At 33.4% G+C, this 26,575-nt stretch overlaps 1 protein-coding gene across 1 annotated transcript; it reads left to right on the forward strand.

The window, feature by feature from the left end:
- The first annotated feature begins 9 nt into the window (after positions 1–9).
- Positions 10–25,355, forward strand: AZI2 (5-azacytidine induced 2). The gene is made up of 8 exons (XM_079114010.1): positions 10–277; positions 8,023–8,243; positions 9,639–9,764; positions 10,227–10,326; positions 11,371–11,519; positions 15,381–15,439; positions 20,947–21,065; positions 23,273–25,355. Exons 2-8 carry the CDS (start codon positions 8,028–8,030, stop codon positions 23,683–23,685), a joined length of 1,182 nt encoding a protein of 393 aa, XP_078970136.1. The 5' UTR covers positions 10–277; positions 8,023–8,027; the 3' UTR covers positions 23,686–25,355.
- Positions 25,356–26,575: the final 1,220 nt, after the last annotated feature.

Genomic DNA, 26,575 nt, shown 5'->3' on the forward strand with positions numbered 1-26,575 from the left:
GCCCCTCCTGCCTCGGCTTGCTCCTCCTTCCAGAACTTGCAGGGCCCCTGCCAAAGGGCAGGGCTGCGCCGTGAACTCAAACAAGGAAGAAGAAATGGGAATTCCTCCGCGGCACACCTGCAGCCGCTACCTTCTCTGGAGAAGCAGCGGTGTCTTCGAGGAAACCGGAAGCCCGTGGTGACCCCTGGCGACCCGGTTTGTTTTCAGTCGGTTTCCAAACACTGGGGAATCGAAACTCGGCGGTCCTGGGGGCGGCCCCACGTAGCCAGGGTTCAGGGTGAGTGGATTGATTGGGCTGGGTGGGAGCTAGAATGCGGGCAGTGCTGGAACGAACCTCCGTGCTGCCGCGGGTCTGAACGACACGTCATTTTTCCCTCCCCCTCTCCCACGCCCCCTCCCTTGGGGAGCGGCCCACCTCAGGCTTTCCTGGCCCCTGTCATCCCCCCCAGCTGTTCCAAGCCCCGCCTTGTCCTTCACTTTACTTTTCACCTATTGTTCATTCGCTTCTGTGCTCTGATTTACTGGGCTCTTTCCAGTTTTATTTCATTCACTGAGATGGCATTTATATCGGGAAGGAAAGAGGGACGTATAACTAGGGCGGCACTACCTGGCAGTCCCAGCAGTGAACATCAGCCCCTTGCACCTTGTGGAGGGCTAGTAAGCAGTAGGTATTCGCCGTTTTTCCGGTATCTAACCTGTCGATTCCAGCCCCGTTTGGGTTATTTCGGTTGCAAGGTAGGCGAACACCCAATCTCCTACACACAAGGAGCTCGAATAATCGAAAATGAGATAAAATAACCAAAAAAAAAAAAAAAAAAAAAAAAAAATTGTAATACAGATCAAACCAAATGGCCTCGGACGTATTGGAAATACCGTAAGGTGTTCAAAGACATTGAGGTACCAGGGTTGAAACCGACCTTGCTCCTTAAACATAGAAGACACTTTCTTTTTTTATTATTGGAATTTTCAAATGGATTGAACAGTATCTTAAGACATAATTTAAATTCCACTTCTTTTTAAACGCTATTGCCCAGTCTGATGATCATTCTATATTCTGTAAAGTGGGAATGGTAGCTCATTCATAGGATGATTACAGAATTTTAATGCATTATTGTTTGTAAATGTAAGTTGCATGCCAATATAAATTTTAATGTTAAAGAGACAGCATAGTGTAATGGAAAATAGTAGTGAATTAGATCAGAACTCCAGGATCTGAGCACTGAATTTTCCACTGATTAATTTGACAGTTGTAAGAGATCTTCCTTCTCCTTTCTTTAAAATAAGGGTAATGCCTACTCTCTAAGACAACAAAATATAGTTTCTAAGACTTATGTTGGCCACAGAGTCAACTGTCCCTCTTCATGTCTTAATTAGTCCTGTGGAATGAGGAGATTCTAGTTAACTCAGAGGTTTTATGTAGGTTTGATGAATTCTTATGAAGAACAAATGAGATAGTTGCCCTAAAAGGTGAAGCATACTGCCTGGCATACCGTAAACACTTGATTAATTTTAGTGAACAAGCCCATGCCTGTAATCCCAGTGGCTAGAGGCTGAGGCCAGAGGATCAGGAGTTCAAAGCCAGCCTCAGCAATTTAGCAAGGACCTAAGTAACTCAGCAAGACCCTGTCTCTAACTAAAATATAAAAAAGGACTGGGGATGTGGCTCACTGGTTAAGTCCCACTGGATTCAATCCCTGATACAAAAAAATTAAAAAGTTAACAACACAGAACATTATTATAATTATTAAGTAAAATAATGTGGTGCCTTTTTTTTTTTTTTATACTCCGTGAAGTAGTAGAAGCATGTAACTTTTTTATGGCACTAATATTTTTATCATTGTTAGGAAATATTTATTAGTAACACCAGTGTCATTTATTAATGTATAATAGGAGCTTAGTTGCCTTATATATTACTTAAAGGAATGAAAAGAAGTAGACTGCTGTTGACAATATGCTATTCCTGAAACAGTCTTAGGACTCCCTGTCCACACAAACTAAATTTCTGGACTATGGCGGTTAGTGAGTCAGTGAGGATCATGAAAATGAAAGTGGAGTTTTTCATATTGTCTCTCTGATACTGATTACATTTTTTGGAGACTTATTGAATAATAGATTCAATTTGATTGCTAAGGTACCTAGATTAAGAGATTGTATCTTGAAAAAAGGCACTTAATGATCCCTTTTTATAGACTGGGAAACCTTGCTTGCCCCTAATTGTTTCATTACAGATAGACAAAGAGCAGTAAGTGTTAGTCTCTTTGCCTTCATAAGACTTAATCCTTGTTCCATAGTATCTGAACTGTATTAAGTGGGCTCAAGAATATCCTGGTGTCTCAGAGATAGAAAGGTAATGGAAATTCAAACAAGATTTATTTCAGGGAACAGTACAGAAAGAGGAAAGAGCCTACTGTGTAGATATTGATTCAAATCCCAGTTACATACTACTGTTGTGATTATAGGCACATTTACCTTGTGTCTGAGCCTCAGTTTCTTCACTGGTGGTGATAATACCTTTATGGCCAAGTTTGGTATAGACATGAGGTAATGTTTATATTTGACCTGTTACTCAGTTCTGGCACAAATGTGAAATTTCTTCTATCTGTTTAGGTTGCCATTCTGTATTTGGATTAAAAATTTGCCTTCATAGTTTAGTAAGGTGGCCTCTTAGTGAGATAGTCCAACTGTCATTTATAGATGGGAAAATTTAGATTTGGAAAGGTAAAGTAAATTAATCTATAGTCCAGGTGGTGAATTTTAGATTAGAATATGGGTTTCTGAGTCCTAGACCAATATTCTTTCTACCAGAGGTCTGACTTGTCCAGATTCTTATTAGAAAAATCAGAATTCATTTTGGGTTGCCATTCAGAATGTTGCATCAAGGGCATAGATTTAGGAGACAGTTTATGTGGGTTCACATCCCAACTTTGTCACTGATTTATTAACTATAGGTAAGGTATTTAGTGTTTCTAAAACTTTGTAAAATAGGATAATAGTACTGATCTAAGAAGTAGGAAAATACATATAAAAGCATTAAAACAAATGATCAGTAAATAATAGACATAACAATATTGAAAAATGACAGGATAATCCTATTTATTTTCAGAAAAAAGACCAATATGGTGTCAGAAGATAGATCTGTTTTCTACTATGCCAAACCCCAGTATATGTAACTTAAAAGAAGTGAGACTCCTCTCAGTATCAATTATAGTGAACACTGAAAATCTTTTAAAACAATGCTAACTAATAATGCTAACAATGCTATCTAATAATGTTTGAACCTTTCCCCCCATATCTGTCCACTAGCCTCAGATATTACTATTTTCTACCCACCTTATCTGATAAATCGTGCCCTTCTTTCTCCATTATCATTCCTGAAATTTTGTTCTCATCAATAATTGTCATCTTTCACCTCAATCCCTCCTATTTATCTTTAATACTTAAGTAAACCTTTAAGAAGAAACAAATTGAATTATCAGAAGCATAAAATGTTTGCATGACTACATATAGATATATTTAACTAAATATACTACACTTAACTCTTTGATGTGATGAGGTGAATGAAATTACTTCCTATACTATTAAAAACAAAATCTTCATGAAAGAATTAGGTGGTGTTTACCAGCTGGTAGCATAGAACTAACCTTACCTACAAATGTTCAAGAATACTAGTTATAATTGGAATTCTATAAATCATATAGTAGCTTGTTAACTTATTGTGTCTAGATGAGTAGTTCTTATATTAGTATGGACTTAAAATTGCCTAGGGTGCTTACTGAAATGCAGTTTGATATTTCTACCCAATATTCTAATTTACGTAGATATTTAGTGGAACCAAGTAATCAGTATTGTTGAACAGAACTTCAAATAATTCTAAGGCAATGGTCTCTTCCTTACCTCACTTTCTCCAGTTCTAAGCTATGTCATATCCAGCTTCTTGGAATGTTCTTGAAAAAGTCAAATTTCTTTGTGGTCTCTAGAATAATTTATTATCAATTTTCATGATTGAAAGAAATCTACATAAACTTGTAGTTGGATGATGTTTTGACATTTGTTAAGTTTTAAGAGTTACTAATTCCTGCTAGACTAATGAAAATATGGTGTAGGTTTTTTTGGTACTGTGCGTTCTCCCCCCACCTTTTCTTTTCTTTTTGGGGGGCAGTACTGACTGGGCATTCTACCAAAGTTATACCCCTAGCCGTGTGATTTCTAATTTTCACTGGCAATATTCTACTTTTGGCACTCATTTTTAAAATATGATTAATGGAAACAAAGGTTTGCTATTTTAAGAAAACTTAAGTTATGGTAAATAAGGTCAGATTCAGGTAAGTCTTTCAAAATGTTAAAGGTAGCTTGATCTAGTTAAGTGTACAGTAGTTACATTTTTACCACTTATCCAAAAAATCAAATTTCTGGGCCTGCTTATTTGTATATCTACTAAAAAACATTTCATCACAGCAAGAGTATATAAAACTGAGCCTTTGTATCGAGCAAACTGCTATGGCTCCCTTTACTTCAGTAGAAAGAAGGTTAAGAAAGGATGAAGGAGGCTTGTATAAATAATAAAGCTGAAGGCTACAAATAGCCTACTTTTACTTTGCCAGCAGATTTCTTTTCATTGTAATAATAAATATAATGGGATATTTGCCTCATATTATTTGATTTCTTTTTAAGATCTTATTTTCCCGGGCACTATAGCTTTTAATCTCCAGAGGTCTGGTGTGTTTCAGATAATGGGGTACACATTTATATTCTGATGCATTTGATTTTATATTTATTTTGGGATAGAAATTAAAATTCTGATTTTCATTTTACAGTGAATTTAGCAACTGTTTTAAAATTTAATAAAATGGTGTATGTGTGCTAGTGGATTGATCTCTTGTTCATGTGACTACTTCTCATATAATTTTTAGTGTAGATGAGAAATTTTTATGCTGCTTTACAAATCATGTTTATAGAATTAATATATGGAATGGTATAAAACATGAAAATTCTTTATATGCAAAGTTTTCTTATATTTAGAGAGACCATACAGTATGCAATTTTTTGATGATTTATAAATTAAAACTGCAACAGATACAGATTAAGTCTGACTACTCATTTTATCCTAAAAGTGACAAGCTGTCATTGTATACAATGTAATATTGTTGTGTCAATACACTGGACCCCCCCTTCCATCTGAAGTACTTATGAACCTTCTACTGAGTTCCTTGTTTTGTAGTTCTTGATGAAGGTTTGCAAAAGATTCATTGGAGAGGGGAAAATATTAGTAGCTCACATTCTGAAATCCAAGTTCCTCTACTGCATACTAATTGTCTGATTCTGGGTAAGCTTCTTGACCTTTCTAGGTTCCAGTTTTCTCATTTGTAGTTCTAATTAGGATGGTCATGAAAATTAAATGGGTCTAATATTTGTAAACAGCCAACACTAGGTAGTTCATTTAGTGAGTTGTATGAATCAACTTTGTATTACTAAATGAATACATGAGAATGGGCTATTTATTAAGAAGAGGTACTTTATTTTGCTCAGTTTTGGAGGTTCAAGTGGAGAAACTACCAGGCTTTGGGTATCTGGCAAGGATGGCACATTATGGCAGGGGCACATGTAAGCCAAACTACTCACATCACAAGCCCTAAAGCAGGAAAAGAGAAGACTGGACCAGACTCTTGGAGTCACCTCTGAAGGCATACCCCCAGTGACCTAAAGACCTCCCATAAGGCCCCCTCTTAAAGGTCCACAGTACTTACCAGTGCTGGACCAGGACTGGACCTTTGAGGAGCACTCATTCAAACCAAAGCAGTTGTGAATGTTTTTCATGAATATATGTGAATATTTTCCATACTTTCTATCTTTTTAAAAATTCTGCAGAATAAGGACCAAAATATATGACTGTCTATCATAAAGAATCATCTCAGTTTATCTTCATTGCTTCTTTCAAATCTCATCTGTCATTCTGCTTTTCAACCTCCCCCATACTTTTTCAGATCTTTGAACTTATTGCTCCTGCTGGAAGAAAGCAGACTGTAATGGTTTAAGTACAATAAAGATAACTACCCAGTCTTTTGATCTTTTATGGTACCTTCTTTGAAGATCACTCCTCCCCATCTGCAGTCCCCGTATCATTCTGTATTGTTTCAAATATATTACCTACCTTTTGGTATAATAACTATTTTTCTGGGCACCTCTCTCCCACACTGAGTTTTCTTGCTTTTTATTTACTTATTTTTGGTCATAATTATCATAAAAATGAATACAGATTACACAAATGAACTAGTTAGAGCTTTTGTAAAGCAAAAGTGCAAAATCTCAGATCCTTAAAGTACATAATTTATGGGACTTCTTTTTAACTTTGTAGCTCAGTGTATGCTAATTTCTTATTTTCAGCTGTTTTTTGAAAAAGTGTTATTAAATTTGATTAAATTTTCTCTCTCCTAGTGATCTGACTTAAATAGCCATCTACACTTATTCTACTTTTTCTATTTTTAAGGTAATATGTATACATGTATAAGAATCTTATATGCAGATACATATACGTATGTGCAGTTTGCATTATTGGAATAACCTATGTTTTCCTTTCAGAAAGGAAAAAATAAGGGAACAGTGTGATTGGAATAACTTAATTCCTAAATTCAACTATTTTAAGTAATTTGAAATAGTTGAATTTAGGAAAAGTAAACCCATTTACAGGAGGAAATCTTGAACAATTACTAGAAAAGAGTGCAGCTTACAGGAGTTACTTATGAGATCTGACTTTTGGAATACTGCAAATAGTATAGTCCATACTTGTTCTTGAACTTTATTGATTAACTTGAAAAAATTCCAACTTAATAGGAATTGCTCTTTATGTTTAGAAACTTTTAAATTGGAATAGGTGAAGATTGAATGGTAGGTTTTACCTACTCAAAACATGGCATACACATTTATTTAAGCTTCCATTTTTTAGAGGTCTTAAAAGGCTTCAGCTATAAGTTTTCTTCCATAGCATTTTGCAGGTACATAACTGTTGCATGGGAAGGTAATATTGAACTTAATAACAAAAACAGATACACAGAGCAAGTATTTTTTTCAGTAAAGAAGGTAACTGACTTCTTTTAGGTTTTGGAGTCAGTTTGATTTGAATCCTATCTTATTGACTCATACAGTAATCAGTATTGAGTACCTCCTACACACAGATGAATTGGGAACATAGTAATGAAGAAAATAGACATAACCTCTGTCCTCATAGAGTTAAAGTTCTACTAACTTTAACTAGGCAATAAGGCCTAACTATAAAATATAGATGATCCTTACCTGACAGAATAATTTGTATGATTAAATGAGATAATATTGAAAGAATGTAGCATGTGGTACTAGGACATACTGGGCACTCAAATGTTCATTTGTCTTCTATTGCAAATATATGACACATATTACTAGTGTGGAAAGAATATAGTAAAGGAGGCATTAAAACTTATATGTCATGAGTTCAATTTTTTTTGAAAATTTATAATTTCAAAAACTAAAATTTGCTACTGTAGGTTTGAAAGTGTGAATGTTGATGAGGAAGAAATATATGGGCATAAGTGTTTAAAAATTCTGATTCCTTGGTGAAAATGATATTTTGTAGATTTTTGTAGAACTTTCTGCTAATAGATTGTGGTTTTAAATGCTTTATAGCTATGCTCCTATCCCAACTGCCTGACAATCCATGTTTTCTTGGAACTGAATCCAGGAATGCTCTACACTGAGATACATCCCCAGTCCCTTTTATTTTTTTATTTTGAGAATTTACTCTGAACTTGTGAATTTAGCCTTGAATTTGTGATCCTCCTGCCTCAGCTCCTGAGTTACTGGGATTGCAAACTTGTGAACCACTGCAGTAGCTTTAGACAGATAGGCTCTTAACAACTGTGCTTCACTGCTTCTAAAAAGAAAAATAGAAGTTTTTAAACATCGACCCTGCATTCACATTATTCCGAATATATCTTTTTTTCTGCTCATTTATTCAGTGAGATATTTGTGTTTCTGTTTTTTTCTTTTCAATAGCTGTCATGGATGCACTAGTAGAAGATGATATCTGCATCTTGAATCATGAAAAAGCCCAAAGAAGAGATACATTGACTCCTGTCTCAATATATTCAGGAGATGAGTCTGTTGCTTCACATTTTGCCCTTGTCACTGCATATGAAGACATCAAAAAACGACTTAAGGATTCAGAGAAAGAGAACTCTTTCTTAAAGAAAAGAATAAGATTTTTGGAAGAAAAGGTAATTTCTTCTGTTTTCATTATATTTTATGATATGGAAAATAATTCAAAATATTTAAAATTTTAAGTATTTTGTGTCCTGTATTCCATGGTTGTGCTAAATTTCCAAGGATAACTCACTTCAAATCTCAAACTCTGGCATTAAATGTATTCTGTTTTTCATATAATGTGCTTAGCAAATTTTATACATTAGGATTTAACAGATTGAAAGAGTTATAGTCCTAGTATTTTTCTTTCTTCATTTTTCAGATTGCCTTACCTTTATAGCTGTATATATCTTACTCAGAACTTTGAAATCTGTGCAAAAATAAATGACATACCAAAGAAGAAAATTAAGTGTCAAAGGAGAAAGCTCCAGAACGTTGTTTTAATATTTAGTAAGGTTTTCACGGGACTGAAATCTTCACCTCTACATTCCCATTTATTCTTTCACATATATAATAGAAATAATTATTTTAACTGATAAATTAATGTTGTTTACTTTTCATTTAGAAAACTTCCATATATTATGGAGCAGGGTAGCTGATTTACTGTGTCACCAGACATTATGGTTTCAGTGTTGGAAAATATTCCTCAGTCATCCATTTATTTTTGAGTTTTAAAGTTTTGACTTCTCAGTTGTATTTCTTCAACTCAGATTTGTATTTTATCTTATAAATAGCAGCTTCCATAAAGGGTGAAGAAAATGGGTTCTCAGCAGCCAAAGAAATGAATTATCCTATATTAAAAAAAACTTGGAGAATGAAGCTGGTAGAGTTCACTTCATATAGGGGAAAGTAAAGCGAGGGGAGTCAGTTATAAAAATGATAATTTCATTACATTTATAGTAATTAAGTAAATTAGTATACACTAGGATAAAGTGAGAAAAGGGAACTTTTGGGAGCTTATAGCTGGATTCATTTAAAATTCAGTAGAAAAATGGGATTTGGTGTATAGTTATGTTTGGAATTAATTGTGTACTTTGTGAACAGTAAGCCTATTAATTCCAGTTGTGGAATAATATAAGATTTAGTGAATTAACACATTTATTTCTTAAAATGTCAAGTATGACTTCATTCACTATTTTTTTCTGATAGTGGAAAAAGGTACTACAGACTAAGCACTTCAAAAGAATGGTGTACTCTGTTATAGTATGATGGTTTAATATATTACAAAACAGATACTATAGAGGATACAATGCTGGTTAAGTAAAAGCATAGAACACTTTTAAAAGTATTCTATACTATTTTGCTTTCTTAATCAGTAAAGATTAATCATTTGGAAGAACAGTATTCAGTTATAGGCTGGGCACTATCCCTGCATTAAAGTGGTGTGGAGACATCAGAAAACTGACGGACCTTTTTCTTTTCCTATAGAATATTCTCTTAAACTTCATTTTCTGATTTTATACCATTAGCTTGTAGGAGCTCGATTAGATGAAGAAACAAATTCTGTGGGACGAGAACAAGTAAATAAGGCCTACCATGCGTATCGAGAGGTTTGCATTGATAGAGATAATTTGAAGAGCAAATTGGACAAGATGGTAAGTTGTTTAGAAAGAATTTACCTGTAAGTTGCAAAAGTTTTCTCCAAAAGGTTTAAAATTTAAAATGAGGTTCAATATTTTCATTTTTAATTAAAAATTAAAAACATACATATTTAAGACAAAATGGAAATTTTTAATAATTATATTTGTAACTTATATACAAGAATAAGTACTTGATATGTCATGATACATAGGACTTAAATAAATACATATAATGCCACTAACTTATTTTGAAAAATCATGACATGGGAGTCATTATATTTAAAAAAAAATAATAATAAGCCAGTGAATAATAATTCATATGTTAGATACAGTAGATTAGCAAGAAACTGAGTTCATTTTCCCATCTTGCCTTTAAAGGCTAGAATGAGTTTTTTCAACATCTACCTGAAAATTAGCATATAATACCAACCTATAGATTTTATTGAATGTAATTTGGCATTTTCCCTACTTAACTAGAATAAAGACAACTCTGAATCTTTGAAAGTATTGAATGAGCAGCTACAATCTAAAGAAGTAGAACTCCTCCAGCTAAGAACAGAGGTGGAAACTCAGCAGGGTATGCCAATTACTTGTTATAAATATTCTAACAATCATTTTTCCATATGTGTGTTAATATTATCATTTTATTTTTAGGCTTATGTTTTTCTATTCTGCTTTTACACAATATCAACTCCTTTTCATGTTTAATTTTAAAAATCGTACTTTTTTAGAGAAAAATTTGTTAGTTCTTATCTAGCATTAGTTTATGATGGAGTAGGAAAGGAGTTAAAAACCCCATCCTCATCAAAACTTCAAGGTCCTGGCTTGTTCATTTTATAGAACTTTTTGCCCACAATTAGACATGCATTCATGGATTAGGTTCAGGGGTTTTTTTTTGTTTTGTTTTGTTTTATTCCTGAAGGTTTTTTAAAGCTACAAATGAGATGTTGGGGTGGGAAGTTAGATCTGGGAGTTGTGAATAATAGTCTGTTCCTATGAACATTCTCATGAGATAAAGTTAAGAATAGGAGTAGGCTTTTGAGAGATCTTTGAATAGAAAATGAATGTGAGATCTCTTATGGTAATTGGTTGGGTTTTATTTTTGGTAGATGGAAAGACTAAAAGTACTAAGTCAAAGATAAAGCAGTTCTATAGTATAATGTTTCTGAACAAAATTATTTTGACACCATGTTCTGGACCTGTTGGTCAAACTTTATTCTTTCTGAAGGGACTAGATGGAGTGATTAGCTGAGCCTCAATTTATTATTTTTGTCATTATTTTAAGTTTGGCTTATGCAAAACATATTACTGATATTGTCTACATTTTAGCATTTGCTTGATGTGTGTGACATCTTAAAATTCCATACTGACAAATTTATACTTTAACTTAAATAATGAAATCAGAGATGGAGTGGTTCATACATTCTAAAGCAAAATTGTTAGAGTTCTTATTTTCATTAGCATAGATCTTTTAAAGTAATTACCGTTTCTTTTAAAACAAAACTGTGGTGTACCTGTTTTGTATTTTATTTTATCTACATTTTATCAGCATAACATTTTTAGAATTGCAGTCAATGTAAAAGGCAAGGGATAACAATTTTTATGTCCATCCTTTTTGTAGTGATGAGGAATTTAAATCCACCTTCATCAAACTGGGAGGTGGAAAAGTTGAGCTGTGACCTGAAGATCCATGGTTTGGAACAAGAGTTGGAACTGATGAGAAAAGAATGTAATGATCTTAAAATTGAACTGCAAAAAGCCAAACAAATGGTACTACAAAATTATTAATTGGGAAATTAAATATTCTTTGTGCATCATATGTAGGATTTCTTACTAAGTATTAAACTATAGATTTATTATGAATTATAATTACTAGTGAACTCATTCCCTTGGGAAGTTCATGTTATCTTCTTTAATCATTTCTGCTAATATCTGATACATTATGTACTTTTTAGCCAGACCCCAGAATTATTTAATGTATATTTTAAAAAGATTTATATTTTAAAAGGCTTATCAGGTTATTTATTGTAACTGTTCTTTCAAACTCCCTTTCCTTCAGTTTCTTTGGGATTTTTTTCTATAAAGTTTAAAGAGAACTAAGATTTTAGGTTTCCCATTTTATTAAATTTAATAATTTGATTTAAACATTGCAAAAGACAAGTTAATTTTTGGAATTCTTTAAAAACCTACCACCAACAAAGAAAACTGTAGTCTGCTTCTTTCCAGAAGAATAATACTTTAGGGGCAACTTTTAACTATTAGCAAATAGCTGAGAATTCAAGCATTGGGAAAGAACCAAACCTGCCAAGCTGTAATAGTGTAGTTAGCCTTATTCATCCAGTAAAACATAATCTGATGCTCCAGGTCCTTCCCAGGAGTATGTTTACTAAAAATATACATTAAGCTCTAATAAGCATGGCCATATGTTTTCAGGTATCATGGCAGATAGTGCTCAGAATGAAAGAAAGTGATAAAGAAGCAGGGGAGCATGAGAGCACTATACTACCACATGCAAAACGTGAAATAGTTATTGAAAGAAATTGAAAAGCTTAGTTGCCTGAAACAAATAGTCATTTCATGCATTCATGTATTTCAAACTAGGTGTAATCAGTTAAATAATCCTCAGCTCAACCATTTTGACCACCAAAGCTTTCTAATACTATTGAGGAACTATCTGCTGTTCCATATTCCTCTGGGATCCTGTTATCTAAAAGAGGAACTACCTCCTGTACTTCTGATTGCCAGCCAGGATTCTGCCCCTGAATCCCAAGTGTTCATAGGTAGAGCTAATACTTCTCTCTTCTATAATGCAGTCTTTATCAGAGGTGGCCACCAGATAAGAATGAGCCAATATAAGAATAACACAATATTCTGCCTCAGTTATAATCAGAAGAATTCCTCTGAACTGAGCAACTAGAACTTCCTTTGGTGCCCCTAGCTCTGGTAAAGGGGAAACACTACAAAAATTAGTTAACTCCTGTTAGAGCCAACAAAAAGCCAATGGTTTTTGTTTTTCCTACTTGTCATTGGAAGTTGATTTTCCCAACTTTGAACCTGTGGATGGCCACACACTACTGTTTCTTCAAAAGCTTCCAGTATCCTTTCCATAAGCCTCATTACCATAGCCACTGAGAGGCTTCTTTTTAAAAGATGTGCTTGCAAAAAAAGATTTGTAGCTCTGAATTATAATTGTTAGTTTATACATTCTGTTTGAATTATTTGATTTGTTTTGGTCAGCTTTTTTGCTATTGTGACCAAAAATACCTAACAAGAATAATTAGAGGAGGAAAAGTTTATACTGGGCCTTATAATCAGAGGTCTTAGTCCATAGGTGGCCATGGGGGCTCAAGCTGAGGCATATAATCATGGCAGGTTGTGGTGGGGAAAATTAGGTAGGACATGGCCACCAAGAAGCAGAAAGAAAGAGTTCTCGTCACTGGGACAAAATATAAAACCCAGAGAGAGCACAGCCCCAATGACCCATCTCCTTCAACATCACCCTACCTGCTTTCAGTTACCAGTTAATCCCTATCTGGGAATTAGTTCACTGATAGGGTTTAGGGTGTCATAACCCAATCATTTCACCTCTGCACCTTCCTACATTGTCTCACATATGAGCTTTTGGGGAATACCACATCTAAACCATAACAATAACTTTTATACATGGTGAATATTTTATTGTAGCGTAGGAAGCATTGTCACAAAATCTTGGAAGTCTGGCTCATAATTGTGCTGCTTATCACTGTAAAATTAGGAACTTCATTTACCTTGTTAGGGAATTATTTTCTTTAGATGTTAAGTACGTATTTTTTTCATGAGAGTTAAATTATTGTATGTAAAGCAGTTAGCATAGTGCCTAGAACTTAGTGTATTAAGTAAGTAAATCTTTTCCAAAAGACTTAATTAGGGTAATCCAGAGAGGCAGTGCTCCTAGGCCTCTATGTTTGAGGGGCTAGAGGATAGTTTTGGTTACTATTACTCTTTTCCACTAGATGGTGCTAGGGAGTGAATTTGCTTTTAGCTTAGATCTATTACAAGCAACCCAATCACAGAAAAACAGACATTTATTGTGGAAGAAACTTTAAATGAAAAAAGTTTTTTGTTTTTTTTAATGATGAAATTAGAGACAAGAGACTTTCAAAAATTGAGGGTGAGATAAGGGAGGGGGAAAAAGATTTAAAACATGACCCCCATTCTCAAGCATTTAAGCGGTAGAGGCTATGAAGTAAAAATGTTCATAACTATCATAAAGAAGTGAATTGAGGAAGAGTGAAAATAACAATATCAAAGGTTCCAAATTAAAATCTCAATGTTGTTAAATCTTGATGCCCTTTTAAATTTTATTTCAGAGGCGTTACTGATTAGAATCCTGTTGAACGTGGACTCTTAAAACAATCCAAGAAAGAGATTTATATTCACGCTAATAAACTTGCTTATACTTATAGCCCAATATGCAAATATTAAAATGGTACTTTCTTTTAAATGTACTCTATAATACCTTCTGGAATGTGTAATAGCATCCTACTTGGAAATATTAAGGTTTTAGGTTTTTTTTTTGGTACCAGGGATTGCAGCCAGGGGTGGCACTGAACTGTTAAGCCACATCCCCAACCCTTTTTTACCACAGGGTTTCTGAAGATGGCTTTGAACTCACCATCCTCCTGCCTCAGCCTCCCGAGTTGCTGGGATTACAGGCATGTGCCACCACAGCCAGCTAGGGTTTTCATTTTTATTTTAAAGTATTTTGTTAGTTAATTCTATTAGTATTTGGTGTTAGTGAGGTCATGGTGTCAGAGGTAGTTCCACTTTTAGATTTTCTTTATTCCCCAATATTCCAGCATTTACATTTAGACCACTCGATCCTATAAAGAAATACAAACTCTGGAGCTAAAGAAGTATAAGAAACTCTGGGTTGGTAAAAATGGGATTTTTATAGATGTGTAAGGTCCCTAAAAGTAACCCATATAGAGGTTCAGATTGTGCAATTGTGAATTAAAGGTTCTGAGAAGTGCAATAGTATACAAACTTCGTATAATTCAAATATTATTTCCCACGAATTTGTAGTCATGGGCCCCCTGAAACTCCTATATTGCATGAATTAGAAAACAAATCCATTACTGCCTTCAGAGCATTGCAGACTGTTAACTGTCTGTAAACAGTCTTTGCATATTAGAGCAATTATTTTGTTAGTAGCTGGAAAAATATTTTGTACATTTTTTATAATACAAAAAAGATGAAATACTCAAAAAATTTTAAGTTTCTCATAAAGTTTATTCACATGTACCTTGAATAAACAGCAATGTAATAAAGTGTTGTACTATTTTGAATATAGACTGCAGAAGATTGGTATGTTCGGATACATTTGTTCGGATACTCCAAGTTCTTTGACATGAGAGAAATTTTATTTTCTAACAAAAATTCAGATATTCTGTAAATAATTGAAAGTGACTTAGAAATATTTGTGATAGCTTGGTGGTATTTTTTTTAATTGGATATGAAATTTAGTTTTATGCTATTCAATTATAGGTGTATTGTGTAAAATTTAAAACTTCTCTGGTAATGCCGAGCTGAGAATAAACAGAAAGTAATAATTATGACTTTTCAACTTTTATTTTTTTAAATAAATGACAGGATCCACCTCAGGAAGACAGTATGAAGAGCAGAGATCTCCAAAGACTAAGCATTTCAAGGTATGAAAATTCTTCAGTATTAACATACTACATGTTTTTCCTCTGTAGGTCACTTTGTGTAGGTACCTGGATTTCTGTTTCAATTCAATCTTAAAAACAAAGCAAATAGATACTTTGATGCTGAATTTAACCTCTGATCACAATATACTTATAAAACCATTTTCACCGTCACTTAACAGCAGCCTTGAACTTAAGTAGTAGAAAGGTACACAATGTGATGTCTTAGACAAAACTTCTGAACATTAAATAATATTTCAGATATGATTTTTAAGGAACTAGCTATGTGGAAGTATTCGGTAATAAACCTTGATTTTGTACATGAGAAATTACACATTTCTGTTTACAGTAATAGCCCTTTATCTGAAGGGCCAGCTTAGAAAACCTAAGTCTTTGGAATCGCATGAATGTTAAGAGAACTAGTCCCCCTTAGGTTAAGAACAGAAGAAGCTACCAGAGTTCATGCATTTCAGCAAATACTTTTTTTTCTCAAATACTTACCATTTTTTCTTAAGTACCTTCTTTCTTTTAAATATTTTTTGTTTCTGTTATGTTAGGATGCCATTTCTACATGAGTATCTTCCTTCCATTGAAGAACACTGATTTGACCTCAGTGTTCAGTCATTTGGATTTTAGAGTTTAGTGACCTAAATAAAATGTGAATTGTTTCAGACCTATTCCTATTAAAAATTTGCTTGAGAAAAATGATCAACTAAGGAAAACAGAGGAAATCAGGAGAAGGCCTACCTTTTGTGTAAAGTGAGAGCAATAAATATTTAAGTTTTGTGAACTGACCATGCAATCTGTTAGAACTATTCAATGCTGCTGTTGGAACAGCATTTTGATTGTGTCTTCAAATTTTATTTTTGCAGCAAGGAAGTTTTCCAGTACTGTGTTCATTTAAACTTTTCCTTAGAGGTTCATCTTATTTCTTTTCTCCAATCAACTTGTGTGTCCCCTCATTAATTTTGTTGTACTTATCACTTTTATAAAGCCACTTTAAATCATTTTTTAAAAGAAGCAGGGAACAAATAAATACATTGAATCGAGTAGCTTAAATAAATGGGGTTATATAAAAACAGTATATTAGGAATACATGGTATAGGATAGGACTTCTTCCATTTGGGAATTACATAATTTGTGTCATATCCACTAAGAATAACTTAAAAACTTACTCCCTTCAAAAAATACCTGTTTGAAGGCATCAGATAATTAAAAAGAAAGTGAAAAACCTCTGACAGAATTTGCAGGAGGTTGAAGGCCCAAGGAAGTGAGTAGTTTTTGAGGCTATGGAGGTAGCTATACTGACAGCATCAATGTATAGTCTTCAGGTTCTCTAAAGCCCAGTTTCAATTCAGAGGATCAGCTAAGAGAAACAGTTTTTAGAAAGAATTGCCTTACATTCAGTCTAAATGTTGCTTTGTGTTAAAACCGTACCAAGGGTATGGTATGTTAAAGAACTGTGCAATTAGAGTAAATGCTCATGGCTCCCCCGAGTGCTTAAGTATACTATTCTGTTTTTTTTTTTTTTTTTCCTCCCCCAAATTGGTTTGCATTTATCTTAGTAGGCACTGTGAAATACGAAACTGGTTAGGTTTCACCCTTCTGATTGGCAACTAAAGAACCTAACCAAAGTTGTGGCCTAACTTTGGTAAACTTGAGTTAATCATGTATTCTCATGTTAGCCTCATTCCCACATGAATTTTGTCTTGTTTGTTCTGCATATCATCATTTATACCTATTTCCAGTATGTAATTCTCTGTTTTATTTATCTTTGTAATTACTTTATCCTCTTTTAAGTGAAACAATGCAGATGGTAAGTTGAGAAAAAGTACATGGGAATAGTTCCATAAAACTCTTAACTAAAGGCTTAGATTTTTTTTTCCAGTATTAGGAAAATTCTTTTTGGAATTTTTTTTTTTTTTTAATTCCTCTGTATTTCCGGGCAAAGGAGGATACTATATTATTTCCTTAAGACAGATTGACCCTTTTTATTTCTGGTGGCCTTTTATATGGTATTCGTTGTATTAAAAATTTTTTTAACAGTAACAGCCTTGTCAGAAATTTAGCCAGTGCCCTGTTTCAGTGTCAGCTTTAGGTTGACAGCTTTGGTTTTAAAACCAGATCTAGGCGTGGAGTTACTGTACTTCTTTGCTCATCAGCTATAAACTTATATTGTAGAACTAGCTGTGTTTTAGAGGATGTATTAAAATATAAATTGTTGGTTTAGAAAATATGGATTAGTGTTTTTCATCTTCATGTTTCTTTAGTGATTATGAAATTTTGTTAAGCATTTTAAAAATATGGAATAAAACACAACAGAACGTATCAGAGTGGTTTAACACACACACACACACACACACACACACACACACACACACACACGCCTGTACATACCTGGGCATACATGTATATATAAACACACACAATGGTATCTCTTTTTTTCCTTTGTTTGCAGTGTAAAATGATTTCTATTCCTTGCAGTCAAAAATGTTTGAAAGACACTTATGTGGGGGAAATCAAAGTTGGCAAAATGTTTTTTTTTTTTTTTATCCTCTAGCTCTCAGTTAAGAATATACCATACTTTAATTTTAGGAAATTAAGGATATTTTCAAACACTGAGGAAAAAATATGTATGGTTTAAGTACAAACTTAGTTGATTTTTCTTATATAAGGAGTATTTATTTTTGTATTAGATAATTGAATATATAGTATCAGTTAAGAAAACTGGACTTTTATACAATTTCATTTTATAATCAGGACTGTAACCAGTTCTTGAGATGCAGACAAGATTCATAACATTTAAAAGTCAGAGGTGTGAAGTTTCATTCTGGGCTGAGAAGACTGTGTTGGCAGTCATCATATTGTAGGTGCTTGGCGAGTGGATGATGAGGATATGAGAAATGCTGCCCCCAAAATGCAGTGATCAATTATTAGACTGGACAGGTAAAAAGAGCTTTGAAAAGCAACATAGCACACTGAAATACACTATTGAGCCTATTTCCTCATGTACACAATTAAGGTTATACAGTTTGCCAAGTTGGTATGAATTGGTGGGTAAAATGCCTAGCCTATCACATAATAAATGCTCAGTCATCTTATTTTTTGTTTCTTCTCTAGCTTTTTTTTCCCCCTCAAAACTTGCGATTGAACCCAGGGCCTTGTGCATGCTAGGCAAGCACTCTGCTGCACTAGCTACATCCCCAGCCCCTTTTAGAAGTTTTTATTTTGAAACAGGGTCTTACCAAGTTGCTTGGGCTAATAGCTTTGAACTTGGACTCCTCCTGCTACAACCTCCCAAGTAACTGGGATTAGAGGTGTGCATCACTATACCCAGCTCAATCTGTTGTTTTTTGGAATTCTCATTTAGGTTGCTTTAGTGACATTCCAATATCCAAGCAGTGATATAAGTTCTTTATGTAAAACTGTAAATAGGATTTTGCTTGTATATCACTTAAATCAAAACTAGGGTAATGTGGCATGCAAGCTACTATGAATAATCTCATAGCTACCTACATAAAGTACCTAATAACTCACCAGGGTTAGTTGGAACTCTGCTAAAAACTTGAGAGATAACAACTTGGCTCTTCTAATCACTTAATTAATGGTTTAAACACTTGGTTCATGTTCATAGAATTAAAATGTTAAGCATTTTGAAGACTATAGCACTTAATATTAAACAGTAGGTAGCACTAACTGCAATTACTTTGTTATCCACAAGAGGGAGAGCTTATATTTAGTAATGGTCTTAATTTTTTTAATTAGTTTTCAGTTCAGGTGACTATGAGAGGCATAAGACAAAATGATGAAATGTGTGTTAACCATGGTGACCCAGTATTCAGCTTAATCTAATGTTTAAGCAGTCTTCATTAAGTTTAAAAATATATATTAGACAGTGTTAACACACTTTATTATATATGCCTAGCTACTTTAAAGTGCTTGGTATTTCAATATCCTAACACTATCATGGGTGTTTTCTCCAAGTCAGGTATTCATTTATCGTGTCATACCAATAGTAAACTATTTTTAAACTGTATTATTGATGTCTTGACTGTGTGTATGAGTTAGCATATGCAGTGATTATACTTAGTGCTTTATAATGTGAGTAACTTTTTGGAAAACATACCAAATGCCCAGAATTGGACCAAGGAACCAGCAGTTCTCTTCACCCTAAGACTGTCTGCTGTGTCAAATATTAATTGTAGCAAACATCTCAGACATTTACTGTTGAAGTAGAAGTGGTTAACTAATTTTTGCAAATATTTCATGTCTTTCAAAAATCTGCAAAAAGTCCTGTCATTTTTAGTGTGCTAAAGGTTATCCAGTGATGTTCACAACTGTATTTTCTACAAAGCAGTATAAAGTTAGCTGTGCTGCTATTTTGAAAGAATTATAGTCTAAATAGAATATTTTAACAAAAAAGGTAGTTAACCTTACACAATTCAAAATAATTATATCTATTGCCTCTGTAATTAGGATATTAAATTTAGATTTTAAGAGGGTTATCACCTTGAAGTTGAAGTTTTGTAACTGGCTAAACAGAAATTGAAGGCAAGAGGTGACATGGTTGTTTAGCTTGATTTCCTTACTTCTAAAATTATACTGTATCTCTGAGAAGCAATATGGTTGTTTGGATGCTATGAGATCAGCTATTTTTATATTTAATATTTGGGTAGTCTTGTATAACAAACTGAGAATATGTGCTGAAGATTTCAATCTGTTTAGTTTACAATTAAAAATCTAAAGAAAGTCATGAACATTCAAGTAAGAATATTTAATGGGAAATAAAACCTTTAAAAATTAGATATAAAATAATTTATATTTCCTCAGATAATTGAGATAAAATACTTTTAATTATAAAAATTTTGAAGTTTTTATTTGTTTCATGTAATCCTTCCTCTGTATCTTCTTTTTCCTTATGAGGAAATCATCTGGCTCTTCATGTCTTATGCTGTCATGTCACATTGGTTTAGAACCAACAGTATGAGACAACCCAGTCAAACATAAAGAATGTAATGTGTGAAACCTAAATTTTATTTTAATGTGGACTTGGGTATATATTTAGCAATCGATACATCATTTCAATTTACAATGTCAAAATCATCAAAAGATAAATAGAAACTTTAAATGCATTTATGATTATAATGATTCTTGATCAGATTTACAAATGAAGAGCATATTCTTTACTACTTATAAATTATATTAACATTATTATACATTGTAGGCTATAATAAAATGTCAGTTCTGAAACCCATAGGAATACACAATGGTTAGAATGTTTCTTTTTTTAACTTTCTGTTTAATGCAGTACAAGTGCTAGAAATTAGGAGGATGATGTTATTCTTAGATTTTTTCACTTTATATCTTTCAGTTGTTTAATTTATATCATCACAAAACTAAGAGGAGCAGAAATGTAGATCTGCTTGTTTCTATTTTAAAGTTATTCCTTTTTGTCCATAAAAAGAATGATGAATACTAACTTTTAAAAAAAATAAATAACTGTATTTCAGTGATAATATGCAACATGCATACTGGGAACTAAAGAGAGAAATGTCCAATTTACATCTCGTGACTCAAGTACAAGCTGAAATACTACGAAAACTGAAAACCCCAACTGCAATCAAGAAAGGCAAGTCACTGTTTACCAGAAACTACTGATTCCAACTAAACTGAAGAGCAGCTAGCTATCATATCTTATCAAAATCTCATCAAATGAGTTTGATAAGCCAAAGTATATGTAGTGTGTTCGCAGCCTACCCATTCTCTGCTTTGGCTTCAGTTTCATAGTGGTCAACTTCACACATAAAGGTGTTGCTGATGTGTTTTTTTCTTCAGTACTGTATTCTTTTCCCCTTGTGGCTTTTCTCAGCCAAGTGTTGCTTATGTGTATAAGGCTGAGGTGTTAAGTTTGCTCTAGTTGACCTTCTACCACAACTACTTCATATATATATATTTTTTTTAAAGCCCCAAAGCAGTTTTTCATTCCAGTGGTACAAAATGTACCAAAGACCTAGCTTTTCAAGTTGTTTGTTTTCAAAACAATAACTTTGACTATTTGTTTGCATTTTTTATAAACTTAATTTTTCTTTCTAATAAGGATAGCTTATTAGATGGGAGGCTAAGTGCTTCATACCGTCTCCTTTAACTGCTTGAGTTTTGTGTTAGCTAGTAGTGGCTACTTTTGCCAAATCTATTTTTAATACCTTGGAGAAAAATCAATGCCTTTGTGCCTAGAATTACATAATAGTTTTATTTCAAAAAAGTAGAGTGCTAAAAATTTGAATATTACTCTTTAAAAGATTGAAATGACTTTTAAAGAATAATCATCACCTAATTTAAAATTGCTATTTGCATTCTCATTCATGAGAGAATTGTGTTTTATAAATAAGTTTTCTCAGTATTTCTCAGTGAAGGAAAATGTTACATATTGGAAAGGAAATTTGAATTCAGAATTCCTTTTAGTTCAAGAGAGCTGGTTACTTAAGAATGAGGCAAAATAATGTGGTGTTCTGTGGACTCTGTGAAAAACTACAAGTAGATAGACACAGTTTTGCAGTGAGTTCTCAGTGTGATTCACATGGTAAATACTAACTTTCAAAGAATAATAAAGGAGAAAAGCTTAGAAGTGGCTTACCTGTTGTTCCTTCTTAGCTGGTTGATGATATATCTTTGATGCTTGGGACTGTAAATTCACCAGCATATTTCCTTTGACAGTGGCAGGCACAGAGCCACCACTCCTCATCATAGAACTCATTGTTTTAAGGAGTAGGCAGAAATAAGACTATAGATCACTGGGTGGTGGTGATTGTTCCCCCCACCCCGACCTATATATATTACCTTTGTCCAAAAGCTGAATATTATTCTATTTCTCTCACACTGCCCCCCCCCCCCATTCACCTTCCCAAGAAAAAAGACCATGAGCTTATTTCATAATGTGGTTCAGTTTGTACTAAACTACATGGAGTCAAGCCTTAGTTCATTTGGCCATCTTGGGATAAGTATACATTTGTCTTTCAACCCTGGTAAATTGAGTTAGAAGTAGAGGAAAAGCCCATATTACCAATGTGCTGGCTGTGGCCAAATAGGGCGGCCTTAAGACTTAAGTCATTACTGCATGTTTATGAAACTTTTTTTTTTCCTTTTTCAAAAAACTACCTGTATTGTGACCACAGAATTTACAGTTGCTCTTATGTGTACATTAATAAGAAATGGAATTAATTTACAACTTTTATTTAAACTGCTTTATCCATAAAAAGCCTTTGAATCTACATTAAAACTTCATTTGTCCTTTAACAATTAAAAATAGTAATATTTCTGAAAAAAAAAAAAATTTACTAGTGGAATACCCATGGATAAACCTTGAATAAGCAAAGGAATACGATATTTAACTAAACTTAAGAACAACTTTTTCAGTCCCCACTTGTACACAAATGATCTATAAGCCTTCACTAGTCACATAAATGGCCAAGAACAGGATCTTTATTTGTATTTTAACTTCATTAGTTTAGAACTTTTTAAAATATGTGATTCTTTATCTGTTGATGGCTCTGTGACACAGGAGGACATGATTACTGCATCCATTTTGCAGACAAGGAAAGTGACTCCTGAAGCAGTGACTGACCTTCACTCAGTGTCAGTAAATAGTTGATCCAGGATTAGAACTCAGATCACATGTAATTTGTCACCAAATCACAATGTCTCAGTGATCATTATACTAACTTGGAAATGTAAATTTCATTACCAGTTCCAGGATTTAACCAATTAATGAAGTATTATATTTTATGATCACAGATGTCATGAAAACTGACATTTATTTAGCCTGTGCTTTCTTTTTAGCCTGCACACCAGTAGGATGCATCGAAGACCTGGGTAAAGATGGCACAAAACTGCACTTCACGAATTTCACTGCAACATACAAGAGACATCCCCCTCTCTCACCAAATGGCAAAGCTCTTTGTCATACTACATCTTCTCCTTTACCAGGAGATATAAAGGTTTTATCAGAGAAAGCAATTCTCCAATCATGGACAGATAATGAGAGATCCATCCATACTGATGGTACAGACTTTCAGGAACACAACTCTTACGGCAGAAATTCTCTGGAAGATAATTCCTGGGTATTCCCAAGCCCTCCTAAATCAAGTGAGACACCATTTGGAGAAACTAAGAGTAAAACTTTGCCTTTACCAAACCTGCCACCATTGCATTACTTGGATCATCATAATCAAAACTGCCTTTATAAGAATTAATTCTGAAGAGATTCATGATTTTATCATGAGGACACTGTATCTCTCAGTGGTTCTCCCAGGAAGTTACTTAACAAACTGAAAGTGGGCTTTGATTAAAATTTTGCAGTTTCAGTATATACATTGAAACGTGCTGTACGATATTATGTAGTTGATTTTCCAGTAACAAAGATAGTACCCTCCAGCTCCATATTCTAAGAATCAGAAATATGCTACTGTACTAATTTATAAACTTAAGGTGTTTCAAAAAGACAATTCTACCTTTGATAGCAATTGTAAAATTTTGCCTCAGATAAGAAGGGACCTGGATATTTTTAGACATGGTTTTACAAAATATGTGAAAGGCCTAAATAGCTATTCATAAAAATAAAAGCCTTGAATACAGAAAAAAAAACAAAAAACCATGTTCATTGGTTCAGATTTGCATAAAGGAGCAAATGGCAATGTGAATAAGTTATATTTCTATTGACTTTGTGATGCATAGAAATATGAAATATCATAACAATAAAAATGTCTAGGTTATTATATCTCTGGTATTGTGTTTCAGAGGTTAAGATTTAAATAATCAAACTTTTAAAATTGCAATTTGAACTCTAAGACCATTGAAGCCAACTCTGTCCCAGTACAAGTCCTAAAAAGATGAAATGCTTAAAAATTATGTGGTATGTGAATAAATTATTATAACCTTGAGCATCATTCAATTAGAAGTAAAAGAGCATCTTAAAAGTTTTTAGTGTAATCCGTCCCTCCAGTGGTCCATAATGAAAATTTAAATGTGTATAACTGTATAGTCATTTTCTTCAAAGGGACTATAGCTGCTTGTTGTACAGAGCAGTTTACAAATTGTTAAAACTTTGTTTTGAAATGCAGTATTTGAGAAAGTGTTTTTTTAATGAGAAAATTTCACTCTAGAACTAAATTTTGTGCTGCGTTGATACAGTACAATCATGAAATATCCCCAAACTCATTCTAACAGGGTCAGTCATTTGTAAATCAGTCAGAAAATAACAAAGGTGGCTTCACAGGGAAATTGATCTAATTCCTTTCAAGGTAGAGATATTAATAATATTAGTAATAATATATTACTTGGTTCATACACCTTTTGCCTAGGATACAGTGTTTCGTGTAGGAAGGATTTTATCTTTTTGATAGTTCATATATCTTAAATTCAGAAGAATATCACAGATCTTTTCCATATTATTGAATAGCATACATACATAGACAATGTTCACCATTCGTCAGATTTTTGCCTTTCTATTATCTTACTCACTTATTCAAGCTTGTCTGTGATTAATGGAATTGAAGTCAGATGCTGGAATTTATTCTGACCAACGAACACAGCTGACTCAAGGGAGTACAGTCTTCTGCCAAGTAATAGAACAAAATCCAATATGCATAAAACAAATATAAGACTCCAGGCTTTAGCTGAAAGAAGCAACTACCTGTGTAATAACAAAGCAGCATAAACTATTTCTCATGTGGCTGCATAGGCTGTATATTATCTCTAATCTCTAATGTGGCTTACTGGTTTGCTGTTTTTAAAACCAAGATAGGAAATTTCCCTTCGTAAAGAAAGTCTTATGAGATAATGGCTTGATTGATGTTTTGAACAATGCCAAGAAATTGCTTAATTAAAATTATTTTTGTTTGAAATGGAAGTGGATGTGAAATAATGTCCTTGCTTATTTACCCCAAGGTCTGGTACTAATTGTTAGTTGTTAATTTAATTCCTATAACAGACATATGTCTTGTTAAATAGACTGGAGAAGATTCCCTCCAAAGAAGATTGATGATAGCAATCAAACAGGTATGCTTGAAATTCAGTGACTGATGTTCTCAACAATTAAAGTGCTAAATATGCATAAGACTTTAGTAAGAAAATATTAATCAAAAATATTTTACCCGCACAGATTTTTAAATATATCATCTGTTCTCATTGATTCAAAAATGATAAAATTAGCCCATCTGTGGCTTATGATGTTTAAGATGGAAAATTTTATGTCAATCTCTTATACTAAACAGTCCAAAGAGCTTCCAGTGAACATTTCTTTAATCTTAGATTTCTTTTTACAAGATAACCCAGTTCAGCACATCCATAACTCAACAATATGAAGAGTAAATAACAAAAAAGCCACCTTTCTTTCCTCTTAATATATCCCTTTTGCTTGAGGTAGAATTTGTTGCTCTAAAAGGAAGATTGTTTTATTGAGTTGCTGCCAAAATGGAACTTAGTTCATATGCAGAGCAGTGACATACCTATGTGATATATTAGAAAATAAGTGGGGAATTCAGACTTAAAAAGCTAAATAATTGAATCATGTAATAGCAAAGTAATGATCTCATCCAGAAAAGCTACTTGGAAAAGGTAAATTTTAAAGGGTAAAATCCTGTGGATTGTTACTTACAAACAGAATGTAATATAAGCAAAGGTACCAGTGAGCAAGCAAAGTACAACTGCCTTAGTCCAGTAAGTAGACCTGAGCGTAGTGAGGCATGAATAAAGTCTACAATGAATGATTTTGTTTTTGCTATGAGAAAGAAGGATGAGTGTACTATATAATTTGTCTAGCACCTATGGAGGATGTTACCTACTACATAAGTAAATTTTACACATAAAATTGAAGTTTCCTTGTGTAAAACCCTGGATTTGATCCCCAACAACAAAAACAAAAAATTTGAAGTTGGCTACTTTAAAGTATATTAATGACTGTATATTTCTACCTTTTCCCCATTTGAGTCATTAAAAAAAAGAATGAAGGTTCTGCGCTTTAGGAAATGCACCAATATTAGAAGGCCAATGGAGGACTGTAGGCTTATTAGTCCCTATTCTGTGTGGTTTCTAGATTTTGATATTTGCTTTGTTTTTGTCTGCTCTACTAATCTCCCTCCTTTT

The sequence above is a fragment of the Sciurus vulgaris genome (assembly GCF_902686455.1).
Source record: "Sciurus vulgaris genome assembly, chromosome: 16".
NCBI lineage: Eukaryota > Metazoa > Chordata > Mammalia > Rodentia > Sciuridae > Sciurus > Sciurus vulgaris.